This window comes from Diadema setosum, chromosome 18, assembly GCF_964275005.1.
Source record: "Diadema setosum chromosome 18, eeDiaSeto1, whole genome shotgun sequence".
Classification (NCBI taxonomy): Eukaryota; Metazoa; Echinodermata; class Echinoidea; order Diadematoida; family Diadematidae; genus Diadema; species Diadema setosum.
In genome coordinates, this window is record NC_092702.1 from 5,718,003 (window position 1) to 5,742,075 (window position 24,073).

Consider the following 24,073-nt stretch of genomic DNA (forward strand, 5'->3'; position numbering starts at 1 on the left):
TTGGTGTCATACTGTGATGCTGCTCATGCCTTCATTTTGGGGAAAACCCTAAGGAATGTCTGAATTATGATCTGATGATTGCATTCTCTGGTATCATCTTCCGCCAGAGAAGGTGGGTATCCCTCGTCGCTTAGGAAACTATTGGATTAGTCATCATTGGTCTATGAACTCTCATGAACTCATGGAGGCGATTCTGTGCAGTCACGTGCATTTTTTGTGCGCATGGTTTCTTGAAGTGTTTAATTGATTTTTAGATCTGGTGAATAAAACTCTCAATCTTGAGTATTTTGGCTTTATTGAGTGAACAGGACTTATTGCAACCACAATATGAAGACCACAGATCCACACTGCCATTGCATTTTTCCGGACATGACTATCAATTAACAAGCCATTTTGCAGCCATGCATGTGAAAATTTACTAAACATATATGATTTTTGAGGGAGATGACAATGAAGGCTAGAACTTTCATTCCATAATTCAGAACTGAGAATGTCCTTCTCTAATTACTCCTCAAACAATACCAGTTAATTCTGTCGAGAATAATAGTAGTAGAACAGAAGAATACACTGTTTCTTCAGCCTGTGAATGTGTTTTTAAAGTTAAAAATGTGATCAAATAGCCCAAAACGCCCATTCATCATGCTCCCGTCTGACTTGGGAACCACTACCCTAAAGTCACTCTCATCGGGGTCAAATTCGGAGGAGATGTACATGTCTGAAGCTATCTAAATATGGCAAATACTGCCTTGATGTCTTCCAAGATTTTGTCCCAAAACTCACATTTCTACACATGTGGTAGGAACATGTGATACTGGGTACTATTCGGATACATCGTCACGGGTCGACTTGACCTACATACCTGCCATAACATGCATATTTTGTTCTATTAAAATAATGACGGAAAAAAAAGAAGTAAAGCTCCATGTAGGGTGTATGGCATCTTGAAATTGCTTAGATCAGATTTCCGCCTCAAATACGAGAAAAGTACAGTGATTTTGTTTCGCATCTTTGCCCTAGTTGGAGGGATTTTGGACATTTCAGGGCATTCAACCCTCCTGTTCAAGATCCAACTTCATTCATCTGTCAATAGTGCTTCAACCATGTCAAAACTCGGGTACTGTAAACATGCATGATTTGCCCTTTGGGTAAACTAGATACTGGGGCACAGAAAAATACCTATCCCTCGATGAGCTCTAGATAAGATTTGTTTTTGTTTTTTCTTTTATCTATGTGTTTTTTTTTCTTTTGTTGTTGTTGTTTTTTTGTTTGAGAAGGGAGGGGGAGGATGGGGTATTCATATTTCACAGCAAAGGACCTGAATAGATGTTGCTATACATACTGTAGAGTACCTTCTTTGAGGCATCCTGTGTGCAGCCATGTCAAAATTCAGAAGTATGGGCCTACGTTGTAAACATACTGACATGCTAAACCCCCCTTATTTGATTTATGGACATGAAATGCATTGGTTTATAAATACTTGTTGTATTATGTTGGGAAAATGGGACTGATTGCCTTATAAAGTGAGATCAAGTATGAATGAGGAAGGATTATGCAAGAGTTTCCAGAACTAGGACATCAAGAAAGAAAAAGATTATTTTGAGCATAGATTTTTTTATGTCCAAGAGAGAGGTAATGGAGATGGATCAATTTTACATAATGACAAGTGATTAGTTAGGCTGGTGTTGTGGTGTTGAATCTTTTTCACTGACTATACATATGACTTTTTTCAAATTCAAAAAACTTTTCATTTCAGTATGGAAGTTTGACAGATGATACACCTTATGCTGATCTGAGATATATGGTTTATAAAAGAGAATAAATGAACTGATGATTCAATTGCTACTACAAAGATCAGAAATGCAGCCCAAAGTAACCTTTCCCAGTAACATGAGCAGATGCACTAAATAAGTTAGGCTGAAACCGTCACCTTGCAAAACATGATGCTTGCTGCTTTAATAGGGACATATTCACATACACAGGCAATACACCTTTAATAGTACCTGCAACACCATGGATACACACTCAAAACTCAAATACCTTCTACTAGACCATAGTAGATCATTCAATCATATTCTTGCATGGCCACCTCTGATGACCAATGAAATCAATTTCGAGTTTGTTTTAATTCATAGATTATATTCATAGGGTATTGAAAGACAAAAGGAGACTGTGATTCGTATGCAGACAAAAGAAAAGAAAAAAGTATTTGTGGTAGGTAATCTGCTATAACAGAGCATACCATATATCATTTCAGGGAGTGGTGAAATTGCAGCAAACAGGGGGGCGAATAACAACAACATCTGTCACATGAGACAATCAGTTTTCTTTGGTGAGAAAAACATGAGGATGAGGATGAGGTGGAGTCTTACCCGCATCTTACGCAGACGAAGCAGTATTTGTGGTAGGTGTTGCCCAGCGCCGTGACAACCTCCCCTTCCAGGTACTCCCCACACGCCTTGCACTTGGTGCCGTAGTTCTCCTGGTAGTCGCTGGCACAGTAGTACTTGCCATTCTTGATGAAGAACCCTCCTTGGCCTAGTCCAGCAGAACATACTGCATGTTTAGAAAAACAAGCAAAACATATAAAAATAAGAGGTGGTCTTTCTACTAAGAATGCCCTCAAACAATGGTGGGGGGGGGGGTGAGAGGAGGTGGATGGGCACAGATAGGGAAGGGGTGGGCTTGTAACCTTCCACCATTTAGAATTCCTGGAGAAATCCTGATTGCCAAGATGGTGTCATTTACTGACCCCAACAACAGCTCATCGACAATTGGAATCACCTTTTCACATTCTCACTGACAAGAGAGCATGAACAAATATTCCCCTGCTGCCATTAAGTTTTGTTTTTCTGTTTAAATACATCTTCTTAGGACTACTTGACAGCACCTTGAACAGATAACAAACATTATTTTGTTGAAACTTGACTTATTCCAGAATACAGAGCTGAATACATGCATACTTAGACCTTGTCATGTCCGTTATTATATAATTCTTTCAGATTACCCAGGTAGTTCATAAGAGAGATCCCTAGCCCCTTGCCATTACACATAAACCTTTTCAGCAGGGGATACCTTGACACAACTACTTTACAGTCTTACAGCCACTGGTGTATCTTTTGATTTCTCTCTTCTTCTTTCCTGTGTATAATTATATACCTGTGTCTTGTGCATGATACATCATACACAATACGAATAGCAGTGCAGTGGGGAAAACAGACTCACAGATAACTTCCCCTTTTTCATGGTTGCATAGCCCTGGTTGCATAGCCCTGATGGTTGAATAACTCCAGGAAAATGACCACAAATGTATACTTGTAAAGGGGGGGGGGGGAGAAAGAGATACATGATCTAGTTTTTATATTCCACTTCAGATATGATTGACATTTTTCCACTCTTTTGTCCAGAATATGCATTTTGGCATCAAGAAGATAACGAGTGTTGAGTGTTCATAAGAGGGTAAAAGAGAAGTACACAATGTATGACAAAAAGAACACTGAATATATTCTTAACCATGCATAGGCTACACCCTCCAAATTGTGCAAGGAAAAAAAGAGGAACATTTAACAAACTTCTTTCCACACAATGCATTGCAACATTTGAAGTAATACACTCAGATATTTATCTGTACACTATTACACAAGGGAATAACACAATTGCGGCTTCAGGCCAACACAAAGCCAAGAGGTACAGTACAATCTCCCACTCAAATCCCAGAGATATCTCACCGTCATCGTCTTCAAAGACGCTGTCACTGTCGGCCCCATTCCCCGGGTCCACATACACAAAGAATCCATTGCGCCTACACACAACTGCCATTTTTGCATCACAGCAGCCCCCCTGTATACGTAGTCCTCTTATTCCTCCAAGTAGTGCCTGGACCAATGGATGTTCCGGCTAATCTCTAACGGCCACGCTTTCAAATTCTGTTCCTCAGGCAGAAGAGGGGTTTCTCCTTTTTTTTTTACCCCCGTTTGTTTCCTTTTCACCAGGGCCCCTTCTTTAACGTGTTTTCTTCTCTTTCAGTCAGCGAGTATTTCAAGGACTGTTAGCTGAGACTTTTGTTGGCTGACATAACATGGCTACTCAAGCGTGAAAAACCAAGTAATTGCTACCAATCAACAATGGTCTGCCATTTCAGTTCTCCGTAGAAAGAGCTGGCCGTATTCTACATGTGGTTTTCCGGTAGCTAGTCACCACCAAACATCAAAATGGCTTTGACAATGGGGCGCAAATTTGGACAAGTGCATTAAGCGCAGTCATCACGTTAAACTATGAAGTGTTGACTGTGGAGTTTGGGTAACAACACAGCCGACCACTAAAGTGACGGGGCGTCAGGTATAAAGTCCAGGTAGTTTATCTGCTTGTAATCACCAGGAATGGAATGCCAACTATGCGTCACCTGCTCCGATCACCCGAAGATAAGGAAATCTTGAGGCTTCTCGTGTGTTGTCTTTTTAAAAACTGATCTAATGACGCTGCGTGTGATTTCTCAACGCTATTGTTGCAAGACGAAATGTAAATAGGCATACATACAATCTATCACGTATTAATCGACTCGCTTGGAAAAGTTGCACAACAATTCTGTGTGCCAGTTCATGCCATGCTTGTTGTTTGTGTTTTTGATATGAAATCAGTTCAAAGGCATTCAACTAGCACTGCAATCTATCAGGGAAGTGAAACAAAAGTTTAAGTGGTGAGTTTTCATTTCAGCTAGTTATGCAAAGTTATTCATCTAATGCTAATTAACAGGAGAAATAAAGTTATGAATAAACATGTCAAACGTTGCTCCCAGGGAACATCAGTTCTTGGACTTTTTTGATGAAACAGTCCGATATAAGATTACTCACTCATGTGCATGGAAAGCGGCTAGTAGTAATGTTAAACAGCAATGACACAGATTTGTACACTCTGGAAGAACAGATATTTCACTCTAAGTCAAAACTATCTTTCTGATTTGAAATTTTGTTTGGAGATTTACAGAATAAAATGACAACAGACAGAAGTAAAAGAAATATATATGCACGTATTATATTCCAATCGGTGAAATCAATTTGCGTGTGAATCAATCAAAGTCCAAACAAAAGTGAGTAAAGAGATGGATTAGCAGGTGTCAGGGGGCATTCCTTTACAACCTGCATTGAACTTCACTACATCATTCACATTCACATATCTTTGGCCTCAAAATCGTTACAATTTTCCTCATACTGGACTATTCAAAAGAAAGCATAAATGGGCAGTAGCCAGCACCAGCATCACTTGACATCACTTGACACAAGGAAACTGCCTCCTTTACTTTCTGAGACTGGATGTCGAAGGCTCTTGTGCACGTGCATATACCTGGGATCAACCGCGTTCATTCCCACCTTAATCCACTTATACGACAGAGAGGTGTGTCATAGAATACGATAGCCGCATTCACACATGAAGAGTTCACTTTTTGCAGTGCGATGCGAAAATCTACTTCATTTGCCCACTGTTCACATCATATGGCAAAATGCTGGGGATAGATTGCTTTGAAATTCCTGACTGGGCACGCCCACACAATGACTAGAACAAGACCCTGGGTACCCGAGTATGGCCAGTTGCATTATGGGATTTGAAAAAAAAAAATGATGGTCCCTCCGCATGTCATTCACAAACACTGCATGGAAAATTATTGCGAGAGTTACCCCCCAAAAAATCAAATTTTCGCATCACAATGTCTATTGTGAGAGTGAATGATTTTGCGTATGTGTGTGTCTACACAAAAGAAACAAAGGTTTGGGTTTTTTTCCCCTTCAAGTGATAGAAGCCTTGCTTTTAGTTAATTGCACCATATTTCATAATTTCCCTAGTTGTGAACTTAAAACCTTGAGGTTTTTATTCATCTCAAAATAAGCTTTTGGTTATTTTCCTATCCACGTCTCATATAGCATCTACACGTACTTCTGTAATCAACTCCTACGCTTTGAATGTTATTGGTTATTTTATTGTGGAATATGCAACAACAAAAAATCAGTTCAATACAAATCAAATCAAAATATTTTACAGTTGACATAAAGTAAAACCATACATACATCTGACAGTGAATAACTAATTTCACTTTTAATCAATCTCTTGATAGACTGATTTGCAGGGGAAAAGTTCTTCATCTTGAATCATGATTAAAGAGAAAAAGAGAAAAGAGATAGAGATAGGGATAGTGATATAGAGATAGAGTAAGAAATATATAGAGAGAGACAGAGGTGGAGAAAGAGATAGATATAGAGTAAGATGTATTTATATATATGTATATATATATATATATATATATATATATATATATATATATATATATTATTATTATTATTATTATTATTATTATATAGAAAGAAATGGAGATAGAGATAAGAACAAAGATAGAGATAGAGAGATGGAGAGAGAGAGAGAGAAAGAGAGGGAGTACAATAACTTCTGAATTTTAGGATGCTGAGGTAAACTGGCATTCTTGAATGACATCTGAATGACTAACTTCAATGACATTTGAATGACACCAAGGATGATCATAGAACTTGCCACCCTGGGAAAAGTTAGTGTAGACACATTTCAGTGATCACCAATGATCATAGACTGTGAACCCAGAATAAACCTCTGAATATTCTAACAGGAGTTGAGGTACATTGGTTGTGATGAACGCAGTCTATTTTATTTTCTCATTACAATTGAGTCTCCTCAGAACTGAGGTCAACGTAGTGTCGGCCAGCCAGCGGATGTTTGATATGAATATTTTAGTTTTCATTACAGGTAATATCAAGTTACCAAGGTTCCTTGCTTTCCGTCCCAACTTCCCCGCAACAACATTTTCAGACTCATTTGTGGCCGGGTAATGAATTCCGATGGACTGCAAAAGGAAATGGCGGCCTCCGAGGCGTTCTAATGTCATCACGACTAATTCAAGTTTCATCAGAAAAGCCATTAAACTGACATTCACGCTCTCTAGCTAGGCATGGGGATAGCCCTGGAGATATGTTTGATGGTGTTGCCGGGCCACAGAAATGACGACGCCCATTTAGGGCTTGGATGGCCTTTTGATGAAAAGAGCGGGTGATGAACAGTAATGGAGCAATGTGACCCCATCTTGACCACTGGAATACCTCAAATCTTTTGGTGCAGTCTCAATCAGTGCTCCTTGGTCAGACCATTAGTAGCAAAAAGCCTGCCATATAAGCACATTCTTGGTCATTATTTTTGAGTTATGGTCTTTGAATATTGGATATCCATTGGTCATATCAGTTGGCATAATTTCATTGCCAAATACACTGAAATATAATTTTTTTTTTGCTGATATCATGGCTTGCAAAGCCACAAAGAAAAGAAATGACACAAAATATATAGAATATAGACAGACACTTAAAGAGAGAGAGGGAGAGATATGTGGTTATTTGTATTTCTAATTTTGATAGCTACAACACATTATAAACTATAGATTATCTGTCAAAGCAACTCTTCTCTTTATGCATTTTGATTCCCAAGGAAAAAAATTATGTTGCAAATGATAAATAATTCTACCTGCATTCTGAGCTTATCTCTCTCTCTATCTCTCTCTCTCTCTCTCTCTCTCTCTCTCTCTCTCTCTAGCTTTTCTACCTCTCCCTGCCCATATTTCCTATCTTATTGAAAAGACTATCTCTTACATGTACGTAATAATTTATCAAATTTGAAGCTCATCTGATCTGCTCAATCAATGTATTTAATAGCACAGAAACTTTAAAAACACAGAGTCCTGCAAAAACTTGCTTGTAACAACAGATAATCTACTATAGAGATTTAAAATGATATCTCATGTATGAAGTCATACCAATCCATATAAAAAATTACGGAGCCTTATGGGCATACTGTCATGTAGTTAAATTAATGACTTCATCTATTATGATGATATTGCAGCATTCGAGTGCCTGTGGGATGTGTCTGTAAAACAGAAAACATATTACCTGAGAGTACAATAAATGTATCTAGGCAAACAAGTACCAGTACTCATTTAGATACCTACACACCCATGAGAATACTACAGACACATACAAACACGGACACACACACATACACACACTCACACACATATAAGCATGCATGCATTACAGAAAGAAAAAAAAACGACATATACATATACAAGGGCAGCAGGGATGCTAAAGTTAAGACAAGAAAGTAGGTCAGGTGATAGTAATTGATGCTGCTGTGCCGAGACCTTGCGGGGCCAAGGTCTCGGGTTGGACCTCCTTTCAGACGATATCGTTCGGCTGAAAGCTCCCTCTATGGGGGAGCATTATCGCACATGGCTGCCCCGGCTGCGTTGCCTGTAACCCACATAAAGGAATTCCCGCTGGTTCTCTGTCCTCGACTTCTTTTTGAGCGATGCCGGTGGAATTCAACTTTGACAGTATTAGAACACGACACAGTTGCCTAGCAACAGGTAAAAGATATCTGACGATGATATCTTTGATGCAGAATTATCTACCCATCCTTTTAAAAGGGGGAAAACAGATAATTAACTGCTTAAAGGCAATGCTATGTTTATATGAAATAATCACTTCCCGGTGATCAGCCAGTCATAAGAGTTGTGTGATACTCCTTAACCTCCTTAGAACCATCACCTCAAAATACCATTAACATTGTATACAGAGAGTCTGTCCATGGTAGTGAAAGACTTTAAGGGCAAGTTTGCCCCGAAAATTAGTTTGTAGGAATAGAAGCAGAAAAATGAGAGGAATGCGACAGTAAATCCTTGAGCAAATTCTGAGGAAAGCTAATAAAGTTATAAAGATTTCATTTGAAGTTGTAATCGGCAAAACACAAATTGGCAACTCTCAGCATTATGATCTAACTGTTCACTTGCCCTGTGCATAAAATTCCATGGATTCTCTCTCTTTTTTTTTTTTGGTTATTGATGATGGCATATATACGTTTTGCATGCAAGAGTTTTATAGAGAAGTATTACAATAACTGTACTAATCTAGAAGTAAGGGTGCATGAACAATTGGAAGTTTACCTGATGGGAAGATGAAAACTTATGTTTTACAATACAGAGCAAATTTGCAGATGAGCTTGCATGAGATATCACGAAATTGCCAATTTCTGCTTGATTGACCACAACTTTGAACACTCATAACTTTCTCAGTTCTCATCAGAATTTGCTCACACTCTTATTGTGTTTCTAAAAGTGTCTTGTTCCTCTAATCTTGCTTCTTCTGTTCATACAGACTAATTTTCAGCATGGATTTTCCTTTGATATATCTGACATGTGCAAGATTGACCCTGACTGGTCAATTCAGCTAATAGCAATTGATTGCTCCTCTTATGAATGGACAGCTATATGTTTCATTTCAATCAAAGTTATCCCTAACTAGCCTTAAAAAATAACAACATCATCGTACAGAAGCACAAAAGGCTTCAACTTTAAATTGCTTTTGTACACATATCAAGTCATTCATTGACTGAAGATTGTCAATCTCTGTAATCACCTCAGAGGTTTTGAGTTCAACAGCAACCTTCCTCTCTCAGATGCAAACTGAGGAGGAAAGAAGAAGAAAAAAACAATAGCTGGCTAAAATAAAACTGATCAATTATTAGGCGAATCCATGAATCGCAGACAACATTCAAATGAATAATAAATGTTCAGCTGATACTCAGGGCCACATCATTAAGAGTGTAGACACAATCGCGACACTGGGGACTGTGAAGTGATCAGTGTGACTGAGCCAACATATCGGCTGCCCTTGACCTCTGTGAAGTCTCTCTACCTATCATGCCAGGACCAATGCACATGAATGAACCTGGCATGCCTCAATTTCCCCTGCAAAGTAATATAGGAAGAAGTGACCACCTAAATCACTTTTTTTCCCCCCGCTGCTATGGGGGGGGGGGGGGGTTGGAGTGGAGGAATGACAGTGAATTAGGACCACCTGCCAATTCTACATCAAATAATTCCATTATCACTGAAAGACTTGAAAGGGGCTCATCGTACAATTCTTCACACAGCACCAAACCCTACATTGTACTTTTATCCATCAATGAGCCTCACAATTTCCACATAAACTATTCATAAGGATGCACATCACTTCAGTTGTACTTTCTTGAGCTGCAATTATGCACGTCCGACCCATTCCGCAGATGACAAAGCCAGTCAAACCCACCACTCCTCCTTGTGATTAAAGTTAGCTCTACTGCATACAGGTTACGAGCCCTGCTATTAACCCTTAGAGGACGAGTCTCGAGTATACTCAGGCATGTGACTATGTGAACTGCATATTGTAGCAAAATCAAACCATCCTCAACGGGTTGAAGATAGTCCTATAATACAATATCGGTAGTAGCTGAAACCTCTAACATGCTGACAGCTGCAACATTGTATTGCCATTTGAGCAAAATGGAAAAAAATGCACGCACACACAAACAAAAAACTTGAATGCACCTTGCTGTGGAAAAAAAAAAACAGCGCAAGGAGAGATCCCCCCCCCCCCCCCCCAATTGGTGGCATATAGCCATCGGCTATGTCTGCCTCCGAAGATAATCCATTTTACCTGAGATCCTACAAATATAGATTGATTCTCAGCACATTCTATCCTGTCAAAGCAAAGAGCTCCGAAGAAAAAAAACCAACAACATAGAAATGTTCCCGTTCATTGCCCCCTCCTCTGTGGGCACAAATGATGTATCGTTGTCAGTTGTCGGGGGATACCAGACAACCCCGTGGATGATAACAGGGGCAGTCATCATCCTCCAGGTTGGGTGAGTGTAAGAGATGACTGGGTGCATTCACCTGACACACATAGCAAGAGGAGGAGGAAGAAGAGGCAAGATGCAAAAAAACAAAACTTTGAAAGTTTCTCCAAGAAAGGCACTCTTTAATCCCCTTGAGGTGATTGAATAACAAAAACACTTGTTATGAAGCTGTCAGAAGTTTATGGCCAGACCCTTTTAAAATATCAAATTGTGTAAATTTTTTATTGATGCTTGTAATTTTGCCGTAACTCATCTTAATCGTTTCATACAAACTTCCAAAAAGACCCTGAAAAACTTTGGCCACTGTCCCAAATGATCTTAGGAGAGTGTTGTTAAAGGACTGCCCTCAAGATGATAATTTTCCACAAAACTTCTGACTTCCTCCTTTTCTTGTTACTTATATTAATTCACAATGTTGAGTGCAAGAAATCAAGTTTTTTTAACCTGTTGAGGATGAGCTGATATTGCTGTAACTCATATTTCCCATTGACATTGAGTATACTCGGGACTAGTCTGCAGTGGGTTAATCTATTGAAAGGAAGAACGAAAGACATATCTTGCTTTCTTTTTATTCCTTTACAGTGTGTAATGATTGTAAATTTAATGGCATACATGTCTCTTCCCAGATATCAGGGCAGTACATTTATCTTCATCAGATATGAAAACATTTTCCTTCGAATCAGATGCTGCAGAATGCTTAGATTCCACTCAGTACCAATAAACATGAGTTAATTTCAGTCTAGAGACATTGAGAATCCACTTATATACCCTGGAGCTATTAAGAGAATGTCTTGTCTCATCATGTCTATGTTTCATACTCATTTTCTTTCTTTACGGTGAGAGTTTTCTGAGAAGTGATGCGGTTGCTCGCGACAACAGCAAAATATTTGGAGATGTCATCTGAGATGTTTATGGTGGATGGGAAGGCCGGGAGGGTAAAGCTAGGGAGCTGGATGCTGTATAAACAGTGACTGGTATTAGTTGGACTGAATAGGCAGACAACAAGATTCTACTGTACTGTACCTACAAGATACACTCAAATTTGGCATCATCACGTTTACAGATGACATACAATTCATCAACCATCTTAGCTAAGATTTAACGAAACTGCCATTTTTGCATCTCAAACCATGAAAGGAAACTGATACTCTGATAGTATACATTGCAAACCTTAAACTTCAGTTCAATGTGTGAGTGTGTTCTTTTTCTTTTTTTACTAAAAAACTAGACCTGAATAAAATATCAAAATCTTGTGGATATCAAGAGGTACAAGTTGTCCATTGTCTATTACAAAACACTCTTCTTCTTCTATCTCTTTTTTTTTTTCTTGTCTAGTGCTTGCTCTGTGATAAGGCAAAGTAATTGAATTCCTTGCCTATCTTTTGGAACTTCTCCATGCACCATCCTCATCCTTTAAGACAAACATGGGGACTGATATCATCATCTGGACAGACAGGCATCCCAGCTATTGCTGAATGATTCATCGCTGCTTACCCCCTGGGTTGGGGCTCACACAGAGGTACCACAAACTTTATCTACATTGTATGAACACCTTTCATCCTACCATGGAACCAAAAGAAGCTTTCAACACTCAAATCAGAATTATTTCCAGGCTGGTAAATATCCATTAAAGAACACTGGAAATCTAGTTTGCATGTCTACACTAATTACTAATAAACAAATTAATTTTATACAACACAGGCAGCATACTGGACCTACACATCAGCGGCAAAAATGTTGAATGAAGTTTTAGCAAATATAAAGCCTTGTTGATGCATGTCAAACATCTGCAATGTACAATATCAGTAAAATTGGAAAATTTGATCTGCTGTAATCTACGAACATCAAGTATCAAACATGTAAAGTGTTTCACTTTGCTCTACACCTGCTTCAAATCTTCCGAAAGACATCAATCAAAAGACATAATTCGCGCATGCTATTCTTGTAAAATCGTCTTGCACGGAACTCTTCGGGTAATTCAATCCCCGAGTGCCGTGGAGACCGGAGTTCGCTGGAGTGGATGTCTTCCTTTCTCGACAAGATAACATGGAGATGCGTCAAGTGATTCTGAATGCTTTATGCCACCGTGACCACCAAAGAGTCTGTTAAACCACTTTATGAGGAGGGGAGCTGATTTCCCCCGGGGCACAGGAATGTTGCTCCATCCTGCCAGCGAAAGGGTGCATCATTCATGTGAGCCGGTCTGCGAAGGGTTTCCAGGCCAACCGCATCACCGAAACCTGGGCCTCACGAACCTCTCATACCTTCACCAACGTTACCACATGAAATGGGATACCACGCACCAGACATCCGGTGAAAGTCATGATTAAGTCCTTGCTTCCCACGTTGCTACATCTCTCAGAGGGATAAAGACAGAGAAAATTCTATTCTTGCAGACAATGGGCTTAATTAAGAACTCTCAAAACAGTCTAGGGAAAGAGCACATCACTTATCTCACTGTCAAACTTCTGAAGGACAATATGACACAAGTTCATACTATGCACCTTTAAGTGCTTATCTTAACCTGTTGAGGACCAGTCCAGAGTATACTCGGGCAGGGGCCCATGGGAAATGCCTGTCGTAGCACTATCAGCCCGTCCTCAACGGGTTAATACCAAAAATGAATAGTTCACTGCATGTATCAATTTAATACAAACCTTTCACACACCCCTGACAGTATAAGCCTGAAAAGCTTGGGTTAAGTTTATGGAGTTTCATCAAATTAAAATGACTTTGTATATCATATACAATTCATGAGAGACATCACACTTCCCACATTAAGAATCAGCCATAAATGCCAAAGGAAACACAGTCACTCTGTCGACATCAAAGACGCCCACGTACAACATCATGGGATGCAGGAGAAAGAAGCGGCGGCCATAATCTTGTTATGCCAGGAGTTACAAGTGCAAACATAATCCAATGTCACTCACATTAAACAAACCTTGGTGTCACATGGCGTGACTTGAATACGTTTGGGGAACACTTGAAAGGGATTGTGTCCTGGTAGTGTTCATGTCATCTTCGCCAAGCGAGTGCTGTCGAAAGGAGCCACAAAGTCGGCCCGCCATAGAATTGTTTTCTCCTCGAACTCGGTATGAGCGTGACATCACACATTTCATGAGCTGTTATTTCCTGATGTGAAATTATACATCAGTATTCTAGTCTTGCTCACATATAGTTTGATAATTAATGGGCTATGAGTACCAACACAGCCTACCATCAAGAAATACATATACGACAAAGGTTAAGTCTCATGTATCCTGACAGTATGTAATCTTGTGGTTATGACCTAGGCACGACGATTTACCGTGAATGAATTAGCCCAATTTGCTTGAATTTTAGCCGTGTCATTTCATAATTGTTCATGTTACAACAGCTGTCTGTTGGGGGGAGGGGAAATTCTTTTAACTCATAAAATTGGTGCTCATCATACAACCATTTATAATCACCCTTCCCTTAATGTCACTATCATCAGCCTCCTTCCTCTAACCCCATCCCCCCCCCCTTCTCTCTCTCTTCTCAACCTCTCAAGTTAATTTTGTCATGGATGCTGAATGGAGAGTAAAATGACCGGTCCAGTTTTGGTCCGAGGGGAAATAGTGCTCCGGGGGGAGAAATATTGAAGTGCCATTGCATCCATAACATCAATAGCGAGTAAAACGCATCATAGGAGATGCAGTGACATCGATCAGCACCGGGCTCATTGCCCCGATATTGAATTCAGGTGGGGTAAGGGCGTGTATGAGTGGGCATATAGCTGACCGTAATCGCATTACGCTGAGTGGACATTTGGAAGACCGGTACCTCATCAATGGAACTGGGTTACCTTGATGGGTGCGAAACCCCTTGAGGTGACACCGGGTTACCCCTTTTGGTAGCTTGTGGGGGGGAGGGGGGAGATGAATTAACAACATCAATACAAACGAGAAACCTCTTATCTTTTGGAATTACCCGTAACGGTCAGGATGCCCAAACTAAATGAAATGTCATCATACCAACAGTCTTCATCACAGCACTGTATCTAACTTGTAGCAAATGTTGAATGTAAACAAATTTATCCATCACCATGATGTAGTGCAGTAGGTTTGCAACCATCCTGTCTAATGGGCTTCATTACATTCAAATAATAAAATGATTTTATTACGGCATCTGGTTGAGACCTAAAAGCGGCCACTAGGGTTACATGGCTGTAATGTTGCTGAACTACTTCCATATGTGTGAAGGCAACATGGCCATTAAAAGAAATGAGTTTCACTTATACCAAATTTAATTCAATTTGAATCAATTCAATTCAATTCCATTCAATTCAATTCATTTTAATTCAGCTCAATTCAAAATTTATTTCATTTCTCAATTTCTTAATTTTGAGAGAAAGATCAATCTTGATTTCTTGATCTTGATCATGATTTCCACATCTTCTCTTGAGGAGAGAAAATAAATATGTTTCTCAACAAACTCTTTTGCATTATCCACTGAACAGAGCAATGACCATTTAGATTGTATTGTTAAAAGTAGCAACCTTTAAAAAAAAAACATTTCAATGATGTTACTCAAAACTTTCACTGACATATTCAATCACTTTACTTTTTTTTTTCACAACATCACTTTCTCCTTATTAGGAACATTGTCTTCTACTTTATGAAACCTCAATCAAAATCAAATGGAAATTGATTTCTTTGGATCTCCTTGGACAGCACCAGATGAGGATGAGATATCCTATACTCTCTAAACTCCACAAAACTAGAAAGATAAATCCACTAAACCCCTTAATATCCTTCTCTACATTCAACCCAAAGTTTTCAATGTAATGAGGGAAGATGTACGGACATAAACTCAGAGATTTGAGGGAATATGCCAAGATCTATGGGGTAAATCCCGATAAACCCCTCTTACCAGCTACTGGGGCTCCCTCTACAGGCTAGACACTATAAGAAGACACTGCACAGCTAATAGAGTCTGAAAGAATTCACTCGTAAAAAACAATTTAATTTGATTGATTTCTACGCGCATGAAGGGGGAGGCCTAATTAAGGAGAAAACACCAAGTTTTTTTTTTATTCATGTCTGTTAAAGTGAAGCAGTGTACTTCCCTTACTTTCTCCTCTCATCTTTAATAGCATTTGTTTCTTATGTATGCTCCCATTTTCCCTGTCTTTGGTGGATAGATTAACCTTTAACAGAAGCTTGATTTAAGAGCCAGCTCTGCTCTTAATCCAGGTTCAAACTACATCTTACTTTCAACTCCGAACAGGGACCTCAAGCTTAACCACGCCCGCGAATACTGATGTCAAGCACTAAAAACCTGAAAAAAGAGAATATCCACTGAATCCATGAAAAATGTTGGGATATATAATGCCAACAAATATCATGTGCAAAGGTAGATATATATTGTAGATATTTTTTGGTGTTGTTAAATTGGTGAATAGAACCAGGCTCACAAAATTCATGAAAATAAATAAAACCCCCTGAAACATAAATGGTGTAGTATGCATTACTCCCCTAGTTCAATATCAAGAGGACCTATAACCACCAAAGCTGGAGAAAAGACTGCAATGCTGCAACAGAACTGGAGCTAGGAAGGAAGGTACATATTGACACTCTTCATGCACGATCATCCACAAACTCGTTCTCCATCCTCCGTGGAGGGGTTCCCATGGTAACAAAACTAATTTGCCTTGAAAAACAGTTAACTGTCTGTCTGTGCCAATATGGTTACACTATCACACATTCTGGCTGTGAATTCTGTGAAAACTTTAAACATCATTTTCTCTTTTTAATTATTTGCTTAGCAAACAGGACAATGACAGAATTTATATGATGAAGAATTACTGAAGGTGCAACATTTTCACAGGTATTTTGACAAAAGGTCATGACATTGAGAAAAATGTGGGTGACCTGTTCTTGTATTTCTTTATATCTTAAAATGAACTTCAAAAGTTTTCATCATGAATTTGTAATGAGTTACGGCTTAACCGCAAACTAGTAATGCCCTTGAACATGATGTTCAGAATTATTAAACACTCCTTGTAGGTTCACTCACCTTGGCAGGCTTGTACACGTATATCAGTACAAACAAACACTTCTTAACTTTTATCTTCTTTTTTCATTTAACATTAAATGAGTTTGTGTGCATTGGATCACACCCACAGTAGGGGGTAAGAAGCAAATGAAGACGGTATCATGAAAGGCGAGACAGTCGCCGGGAAGGCACTCCCGCAACTATTCAATTAATACACCTCAAGGTGTCACAAGATATCATTAAAACCGTGCGTTACTATCGGCAACCTTCGACTAGGACACGAAAAAACACCTTGAAGAGTTGACAGAGTGAATGTATTTAAAAAAATCATGTACAAGGATCAGTGAACTATAAGACAGTTCATAGTTACATGTACATTCTGCACATGAGCAGCTGAAGATCATTCGAGAAAAGCAACATAAGGAGACACACTATGAAATTGACTCATGTCACGGACGGCAACTGAACAGTTTCTTCACATTGCGGTGAAAGAATATTTCAGAATATTCAAGGGGGCTTATTTATTTTTTTTTTCGTTATAACCGTGTTAGTTTTTGTTGTTTTTTTCCACTTTTTATTGGATGTAAACCAACAGGTAAACAACATATTTACAATATTTACAAAAGGTACGCATAAAGTACGCAGCAAGGTCAACAAATCACATGTTAAGTATACAGAATATTAATTATACTGAAGTTTCAGCTGTCAATATCTTGTGGGAATTGGGTGTTATTTATAAAATTGTCAAATATTACAATATATCATCACATAAAACGGGCATACAATTAAAATTCAAGGGGGCTTATTAACACTAAAGCAAGATGAATTACATGAGTGGGTGATAACAACTGCTTGGTTTTGATTGCTTACACTTCGTGGTCATTTGAAGCATTGCTAACTGTAAACAGGTCTATTTTGACAGATGTTGAGCAAACAGAAATGTGTGTACTTAACCCCTTTGCTTCGGAAAAACCCTAACATCCATCCAAATCTTATCATTTTTTTTTTATTTATTTATTTATTTATTTTTTTTTTTTTTTTTTTTGGGGGGGGCCAAAATGTTCATAATTATGCAGACTAGTTAAATCAAGTCCTGGGGAATATTTGCTGCAACAATTGTTATCTTGCAATTGTTAAATTGGCAACTCTGAATTTCACTGTCCATACTATCTCGAAGAAAGATGAAATGGAAGTAATCAAATACATACACTGCATCTGCACTAAATAGAAAATGAATTTTACAAAAAAAAAAATGGAACTTTGAAAAAGAAACAAAAGATTTACGCTCATAAAACGTGCTGCAAAGAATCAAAGGAATAGCTAGCCAATAATAGGGTTTTAATAATTCTGCAAATGAAAAGAATAATTATACGTGAACAACAAGAACTCAAATGAGAGAGATTTAACAATGCATCTTATAAGAAAACTAATTAGCAACCTACACATTATGCACACGCTTATCCAACTACACATTTGTGAACAAGGATGAGTAACTCTAAATAAACTGCTTTTTGATATGAAAGATATCAGTGTTATCAAAGTGCAGTGTTGAACTTCAGGAAGAGTGGTCATGAGGATGGTGAAGGTATAAATAGGATATAATAATTGTGCTAAGCGTTTCCGTCTTGATTACTTTTCCAACCCTGAACTGTCAGAAGTGCACCACCCAGAAATTGTGACTGACAATTATTGCCTCTATCCCCCTCAATCCTGTGAGACTCCTCCCTTTACCCATGCGAAATCATGCTTATTTCCAGCCATCCTCACTCCGCATACCCTGTCAGTCAGCTACCAAGTCTGGCCCACCTGACACACGGCAGGCATCATTGGTACCGGTCGTCACGCAGGACTCTGCCGTTATTCTGGTGGACACATCATTGCACAATGGCATCATTAGTTCGGCAGCGCTTCACGGTCGCCGCGCGTCAACGACAACCCCAGAGGTCTCTCTCCGACCGTGGCCCCGATATTCCATGAACAAATGGACTAAAAAAAGAAACAGCGGAGTCCATCAACTGCTGATCTTAAGAGTGCATTAGTCTAGATTCGTCGCTCACAACTGGGGAAAAATGTTGCACAGAATGTCTCGTGGGTACGTAATTACCTGTCAACATGCATCTCAGTAGCAAATTAATTTTCCCCAATGTCTATGCGATAATGCTGAAAATGATAGTTGTGCCTTCTTTGCCATGTCAAGCACTCATTTTATAAGGCAGAAATAATCCAAGGACCAAATGCATACTGTAAAACATGATATATTCGCGGCATGAATTTTCCGCGAATTGGAGCCAACGGCCTCTTTTGCGGCATGAAATTTTCGCGAACTGCCACTGTCATTCAATGCACATAGTGTAGACTTGAACTTTCGCGTGCATTCTAATTTCACGAATCTTGGCGCTCGTGAAATTCGCGAAATTAAAATGCACGCGAACATTCCTCGTTTTACAGTATCTACAAGGGAAAAAAAATCATCACTTTAACCCATTGAGGACAAGTCCCGAGTACACTCAGGCTGGGGTCTATGGGAAATGCGTGTTATAGCAAAATCAACGGATTAATAGGCTCCTGTACCATTTACATCTCCTTTACTATGGGATTATGATAACTGCTATAATATGTCTGGTGTACATCAGCATTCTGAATTGTAAATATCAGTTTTTGTCTGAAAAATGATCAATTTGCATATTATATCACGAACATGTTACAGGCAGTTGATTTTTTTCATGAATAAATTTGAATCAATACATAGATACAAAGCAACTAAATCTGATCTATAACAGTAAAAGCTAACTTGACTCTTACCGTGTATTTAGAGAATGTACTCTTGCTTCTACGTAACATGAAGAAACGTTCCATTCCAACTTTGACATTTTCGTGGGGAAATTGACATAACAGCCTCAAATGAAGCCGTTCACTTTGTCACTGGAACGACGTGGAATAGAGTGACATTTGATGCATGTAATGCAATTTATATACATCCATAAAATGATAGTCTCCAAGAACTTTGGTAAATACAGCCAGGAAAAGGTCACGTGCTGACGAATCATTTTCGTCTTTACTGCTCGATGTCATCGTGTTATGTCATTTCCATCACCATTTCCACCAGGAATGTAGTATATCCCATGGTGCAATGAAATTATTCTTTATTTTCGTGAAACAACTCTTGATTTACGTACTCAAGATGTTGCAAGAATTTGGCTGCAACATTTTCGAACCATCTTACAAGATGGCAGTAAAATATCTTGTAAGATGATGGTGAAATGTAGAGAAATATAGTCACTGGTACAGCTTATGTTCACTGCATTGAGAGCAATGTACATCTCTCCCAACCCCAACCCAATCCCCCACTCCAACCCCCCCCCCCAAAAAAAAAAAAAATAACAACCAACAACCAACTTCCCTACATATTAAGTAAGGAAGTTTGTACACAAGACCCTATTACCATTCATAAAATATAAATAGTCTTAACAGGATCAAACTTAACTCTTTGAGTACACATACTCAAGCACACTGAGTTACAGTGATTGTGGAATGCATTTCACTCTATGGACTTTTTCCATCAAATAACCTATAACCAAGTAATAACCTATTAAGGACAAGCTGATTTTACCATTACACACATTTCCAATAGACGCCTGCCTGAGTACATGGGGCTGGTCTTCAAATGGGTTGACAATATGGGTGAATCGCGCCTTTGCCAGGACCAACTTGAAGAAGTGGATTTATAGACACCTGCCCAAGTACACAGGGCTGGTCTTCAAATGGGTTAAAAATATGGCTGGACCAACTTGAAGAAGTGGCACAGTGATGCTTCAGTTGTATACATTTGTACGTTACATTGAGCATGGTACCCCTAGCCACTTAAACGGCAGGTCCTTGGTGAAACATATTGATCGATGTCGGATGACCGATCTGATATTAACTGATACAGGAAAATGTTTTACTGCTATAGATATATCAAACAGTATCAAAATGATTTTGTTTTGTAATTTCTACTTAATATAGATATTGATGATTGTTATGAACAATTGAAATAAACTGTTCGTAGGGAGAGAAAAAGAGAGAAGGAGGGAGAGATAGAGGAAGGGGAGGCATGGAATCATATCATCCTCGTTAGTTGTTCTTTATGTACAATACATACTACATGCAATATTCTTCATTGGATTTTCCCTCCCAAATAACATCATTACACATTTTATAGAGCTATTCCTGTGATTATCATACTTTGGATTATCATGAATTCCCATGAGTACTTTGAACTTTTGTGGCTATTTGGACATTCTTTTTTTATTCATTTGATGCTAAACTGTCACAATTCTGTCTCTGGCTGCGATGACGGCTTTATCAATAAACAATTTCAATCAACATGCTTTTGGTTTAAAAAAAAAAATGCTTTTGGTTTGCAGACAAACAAAGCAAATTGCTGGATAATTTTTTTTTTTTCAGAGTTATTTTCTGAGTGTGAATGGGAGCTCAAGTTTACCCATCCGCTAGTTCTTTCACCTTGGCTTCCTCTCTGCTCGAACAATAGAGACCTGACAATGTCATCGGATTTAATTACTCCGATGCATTTTATTCATCACGCCACTTTGGTGGTGGAAAGCCATATATTCAGGATCAATTTGGTGGGGCTAGCAGGAAGCAATTAAAGGCACTATGCAGTGTGGGGGTCTCTATTTTCACCACATCATCAATGCAGCAGTGAGGTACCTAATCTATTGGGGGTGGGGGGGGGGGGGGGGGGGCTGGGTGGAATCCAGATATGAAATCTGGGTATTGAGTATCACCTTTTATCAGTACGGCATCACACAAAAGCATGATATACTAGAAAGGCTAAAGTCAAAATGAATTGAATTTTTCTCACTAGAGTGGAAGTTTATTCATCTTTCTCATTATCACAGATCTAGTTTAAGCCTACACTGTAAAACCAGAAATGTTTGCAGGCATTTTAGTTTTATGAGAACCAAGATTCAAGAACTCAAAATGCATGTGAAAGTTCTTGTTTACTATACTGCATTGAATGGCAGTGGAAATTCATGAAAATTTCATGTCACAAAACAGGTCGTCAGCTCCAAATGCATGAAAATTTCATGCCGCAAAAATATCGTGCTTTGCAGGATATATACTGTAAAACGAGGAATGTTCGTATGCATTTTAATTTCGCGAATTTTGCAAGAGCCAAGATTCGCAAAATTAAAATGCATGTGAAAGTTCTTGTCTACACTATACGCATTGAATGTTAGAGGCAACTCGCGAAAATTTCATGCCGTGAAAAAGGCCATCGGCTCCAATTCGTGAAAATTTCATGCAGTGAAAATATTGTGTTTTACAGTACTAATTGGCCAGCTTATCTGAATACGTTCAAGTTTTACAAAAAAAAAAAAGACGTATATCAGTGTACAAAAACATAATAAATGTTGCAAAATATTACAGAGAAGTTTAAAGATGTCTTTCTATTTCTACACTATCTTTTGAAAGTTCAGTGCTCATTACTACAGTATGGTATTTCATCTGAAATGAAAATGTGATACTAGGTGTACATCTGTGATCTTAAACGCTGGATTGCTTTACATTAAACTCAGTCTTGGACTGCTCAGTACCAGCTGTCGCTGCCTCGATCATTCCGAACCAATCAATTAGAATTTAGTATTTTGCACGATTTGTGAATGATTGCTGCAAATTGGCAACAGATTGCAAGGTTTTGTGTTACTGAGGGGCCCTTGATGCTAACCTTTTTCTGCAAATGAAAATGGACAGATACTGATCAAAAGATATCCCTACTTATTTTTTTTTTTCTATGGATATCCAGTCCTGCCATTCTAGATCAAACTAAACTCATCATTATAATCAACCCTCTAGTTGCTTTTATTTTTGGTCATAGTTTCAATTAAAATCACAATTAACACTAATGGACATCAAACCGGCAATCAACATCGTGAATGATTACGCCATTACCTCTCTTGCATCAAGGATAAAATGGCAAAATGCGCATACATCCAGACATCCAATCAAGTTAAGTCTGCTTGACTGATAGTTCTTCGAAGCACACGGTAGCTCCAGTGTCCCTGATCACCGTCAGACGATCAAGGGGTCAGGTGAACTTCTCCACTGTCTGCTGGTTTTCATGTGATGTTCATAGCTAAATAGAAGTTCTTGTTTTATAGTGAAATACTTACAAGACTGTAATGTCTGACTAAACATACTACATTATTCCTGACCTGTAAAGTTGGGACAATAGAAATTAAATACCCATAATCAAAATGAGGAAGTAGTAAAAATATTGGGCACATTTAAACCTGAGAAGAACCTGAGAAGAAGTTACACTATGTCATAGGCATTATTCTCTCTGTTTCTAACAATCTTTCCAATTAATGTTTCATCTGTCTATCTCACAAATTGAGTTCAATTTGAAATTAAAGTATTAACTCTGATATACATGTACCTCCTGATCAACTTTCCTTTAAGCAGTATCAAAATGTCTTCTCTATAAGCTGGCAAAAAAAACAAACTTAATTATACCTATAAGCTATATATGTGTTCATGTTTGCTTTGAATCAATTACAAATCAGCTGGTGTTATATTTTTCTTCACATTTCATCTCTCTGTAAATCACAAGTGGCTTCTTTGTCAAAAAATGTAACTTCACTTTAATTCAAACACAATTCATCCACACAATGATAATTTTTCCTTCCAGGATTGAATATCATTACTCTTCAATTCTGATCAATGAAGGCCCCATATCTAAAGGACTTCATAATATCCCGATTGAAAATATATTCAATATAGAGTTCACTAGCAAATAGTTATGACTGACATCAACCTAACAATCAATCACAATTCTCTATCACTTTTCCCTTGGAGTTCTTCTTAAACTGATACAATTTGTTGATGCACAAATACTACTTAATTGAATTTGGTTTTTTTTTAGTCATTGGTACTTCAAATGCACTTAAGTTTGGGATGCACATGCATGGTGTAGTTGCCTACAAAAAAAAAAAGAGTTTGGTGCCTGTAGATAGGACTGAAAGTGTTAATGATGCAAGTGGCTACTGATGACTGAAAACTGACACCTTCTAAAAAGCCAGTTTGCCACTCTGCAAATACACTGTTTGGGCAGGCTTTCTCCTTTGCCTTTAGCTCTATTCCTTGGGCATTTCCCAATGGGCTGTGGCATTTCCACCATCCATTAGAACAGCACAGAGAGTATTCCCCCCCCCCCCCTTATTTTTTACTCTTTTGGATAAACTGCGAACAGGACTACAATGTAGGTAGGAACCATTCCTTGTTGGTAGGTCTTGCTATCTTATCACATATAAAG

At 38.5% G+C, this 24,073-nt stretch overlaps 1 protein-coding gene across 1 annotated transcript in view; it reads right to left on the reverse strand.

Annotated features, from left to right (window-relative positions):
- Window positions 1-24,073, reverse strand: part of LOC140242151 (actin-binding LIM protein 1-like) — a 220,595-nt gene that overhangs the window by 53,547 nt on the left and 142,975 nt on the right. The window contains exon 3 of the mRNA XM_072321916.1: window positions 2,370-2,553. Coding sequence (XP_072178017.1) covers window positions 2,370-2,553 — 184 coding nt within the window. The remainder of the gene's footprint in view (window positions 1-2,369; window positions 2,554-24,073) is intronic.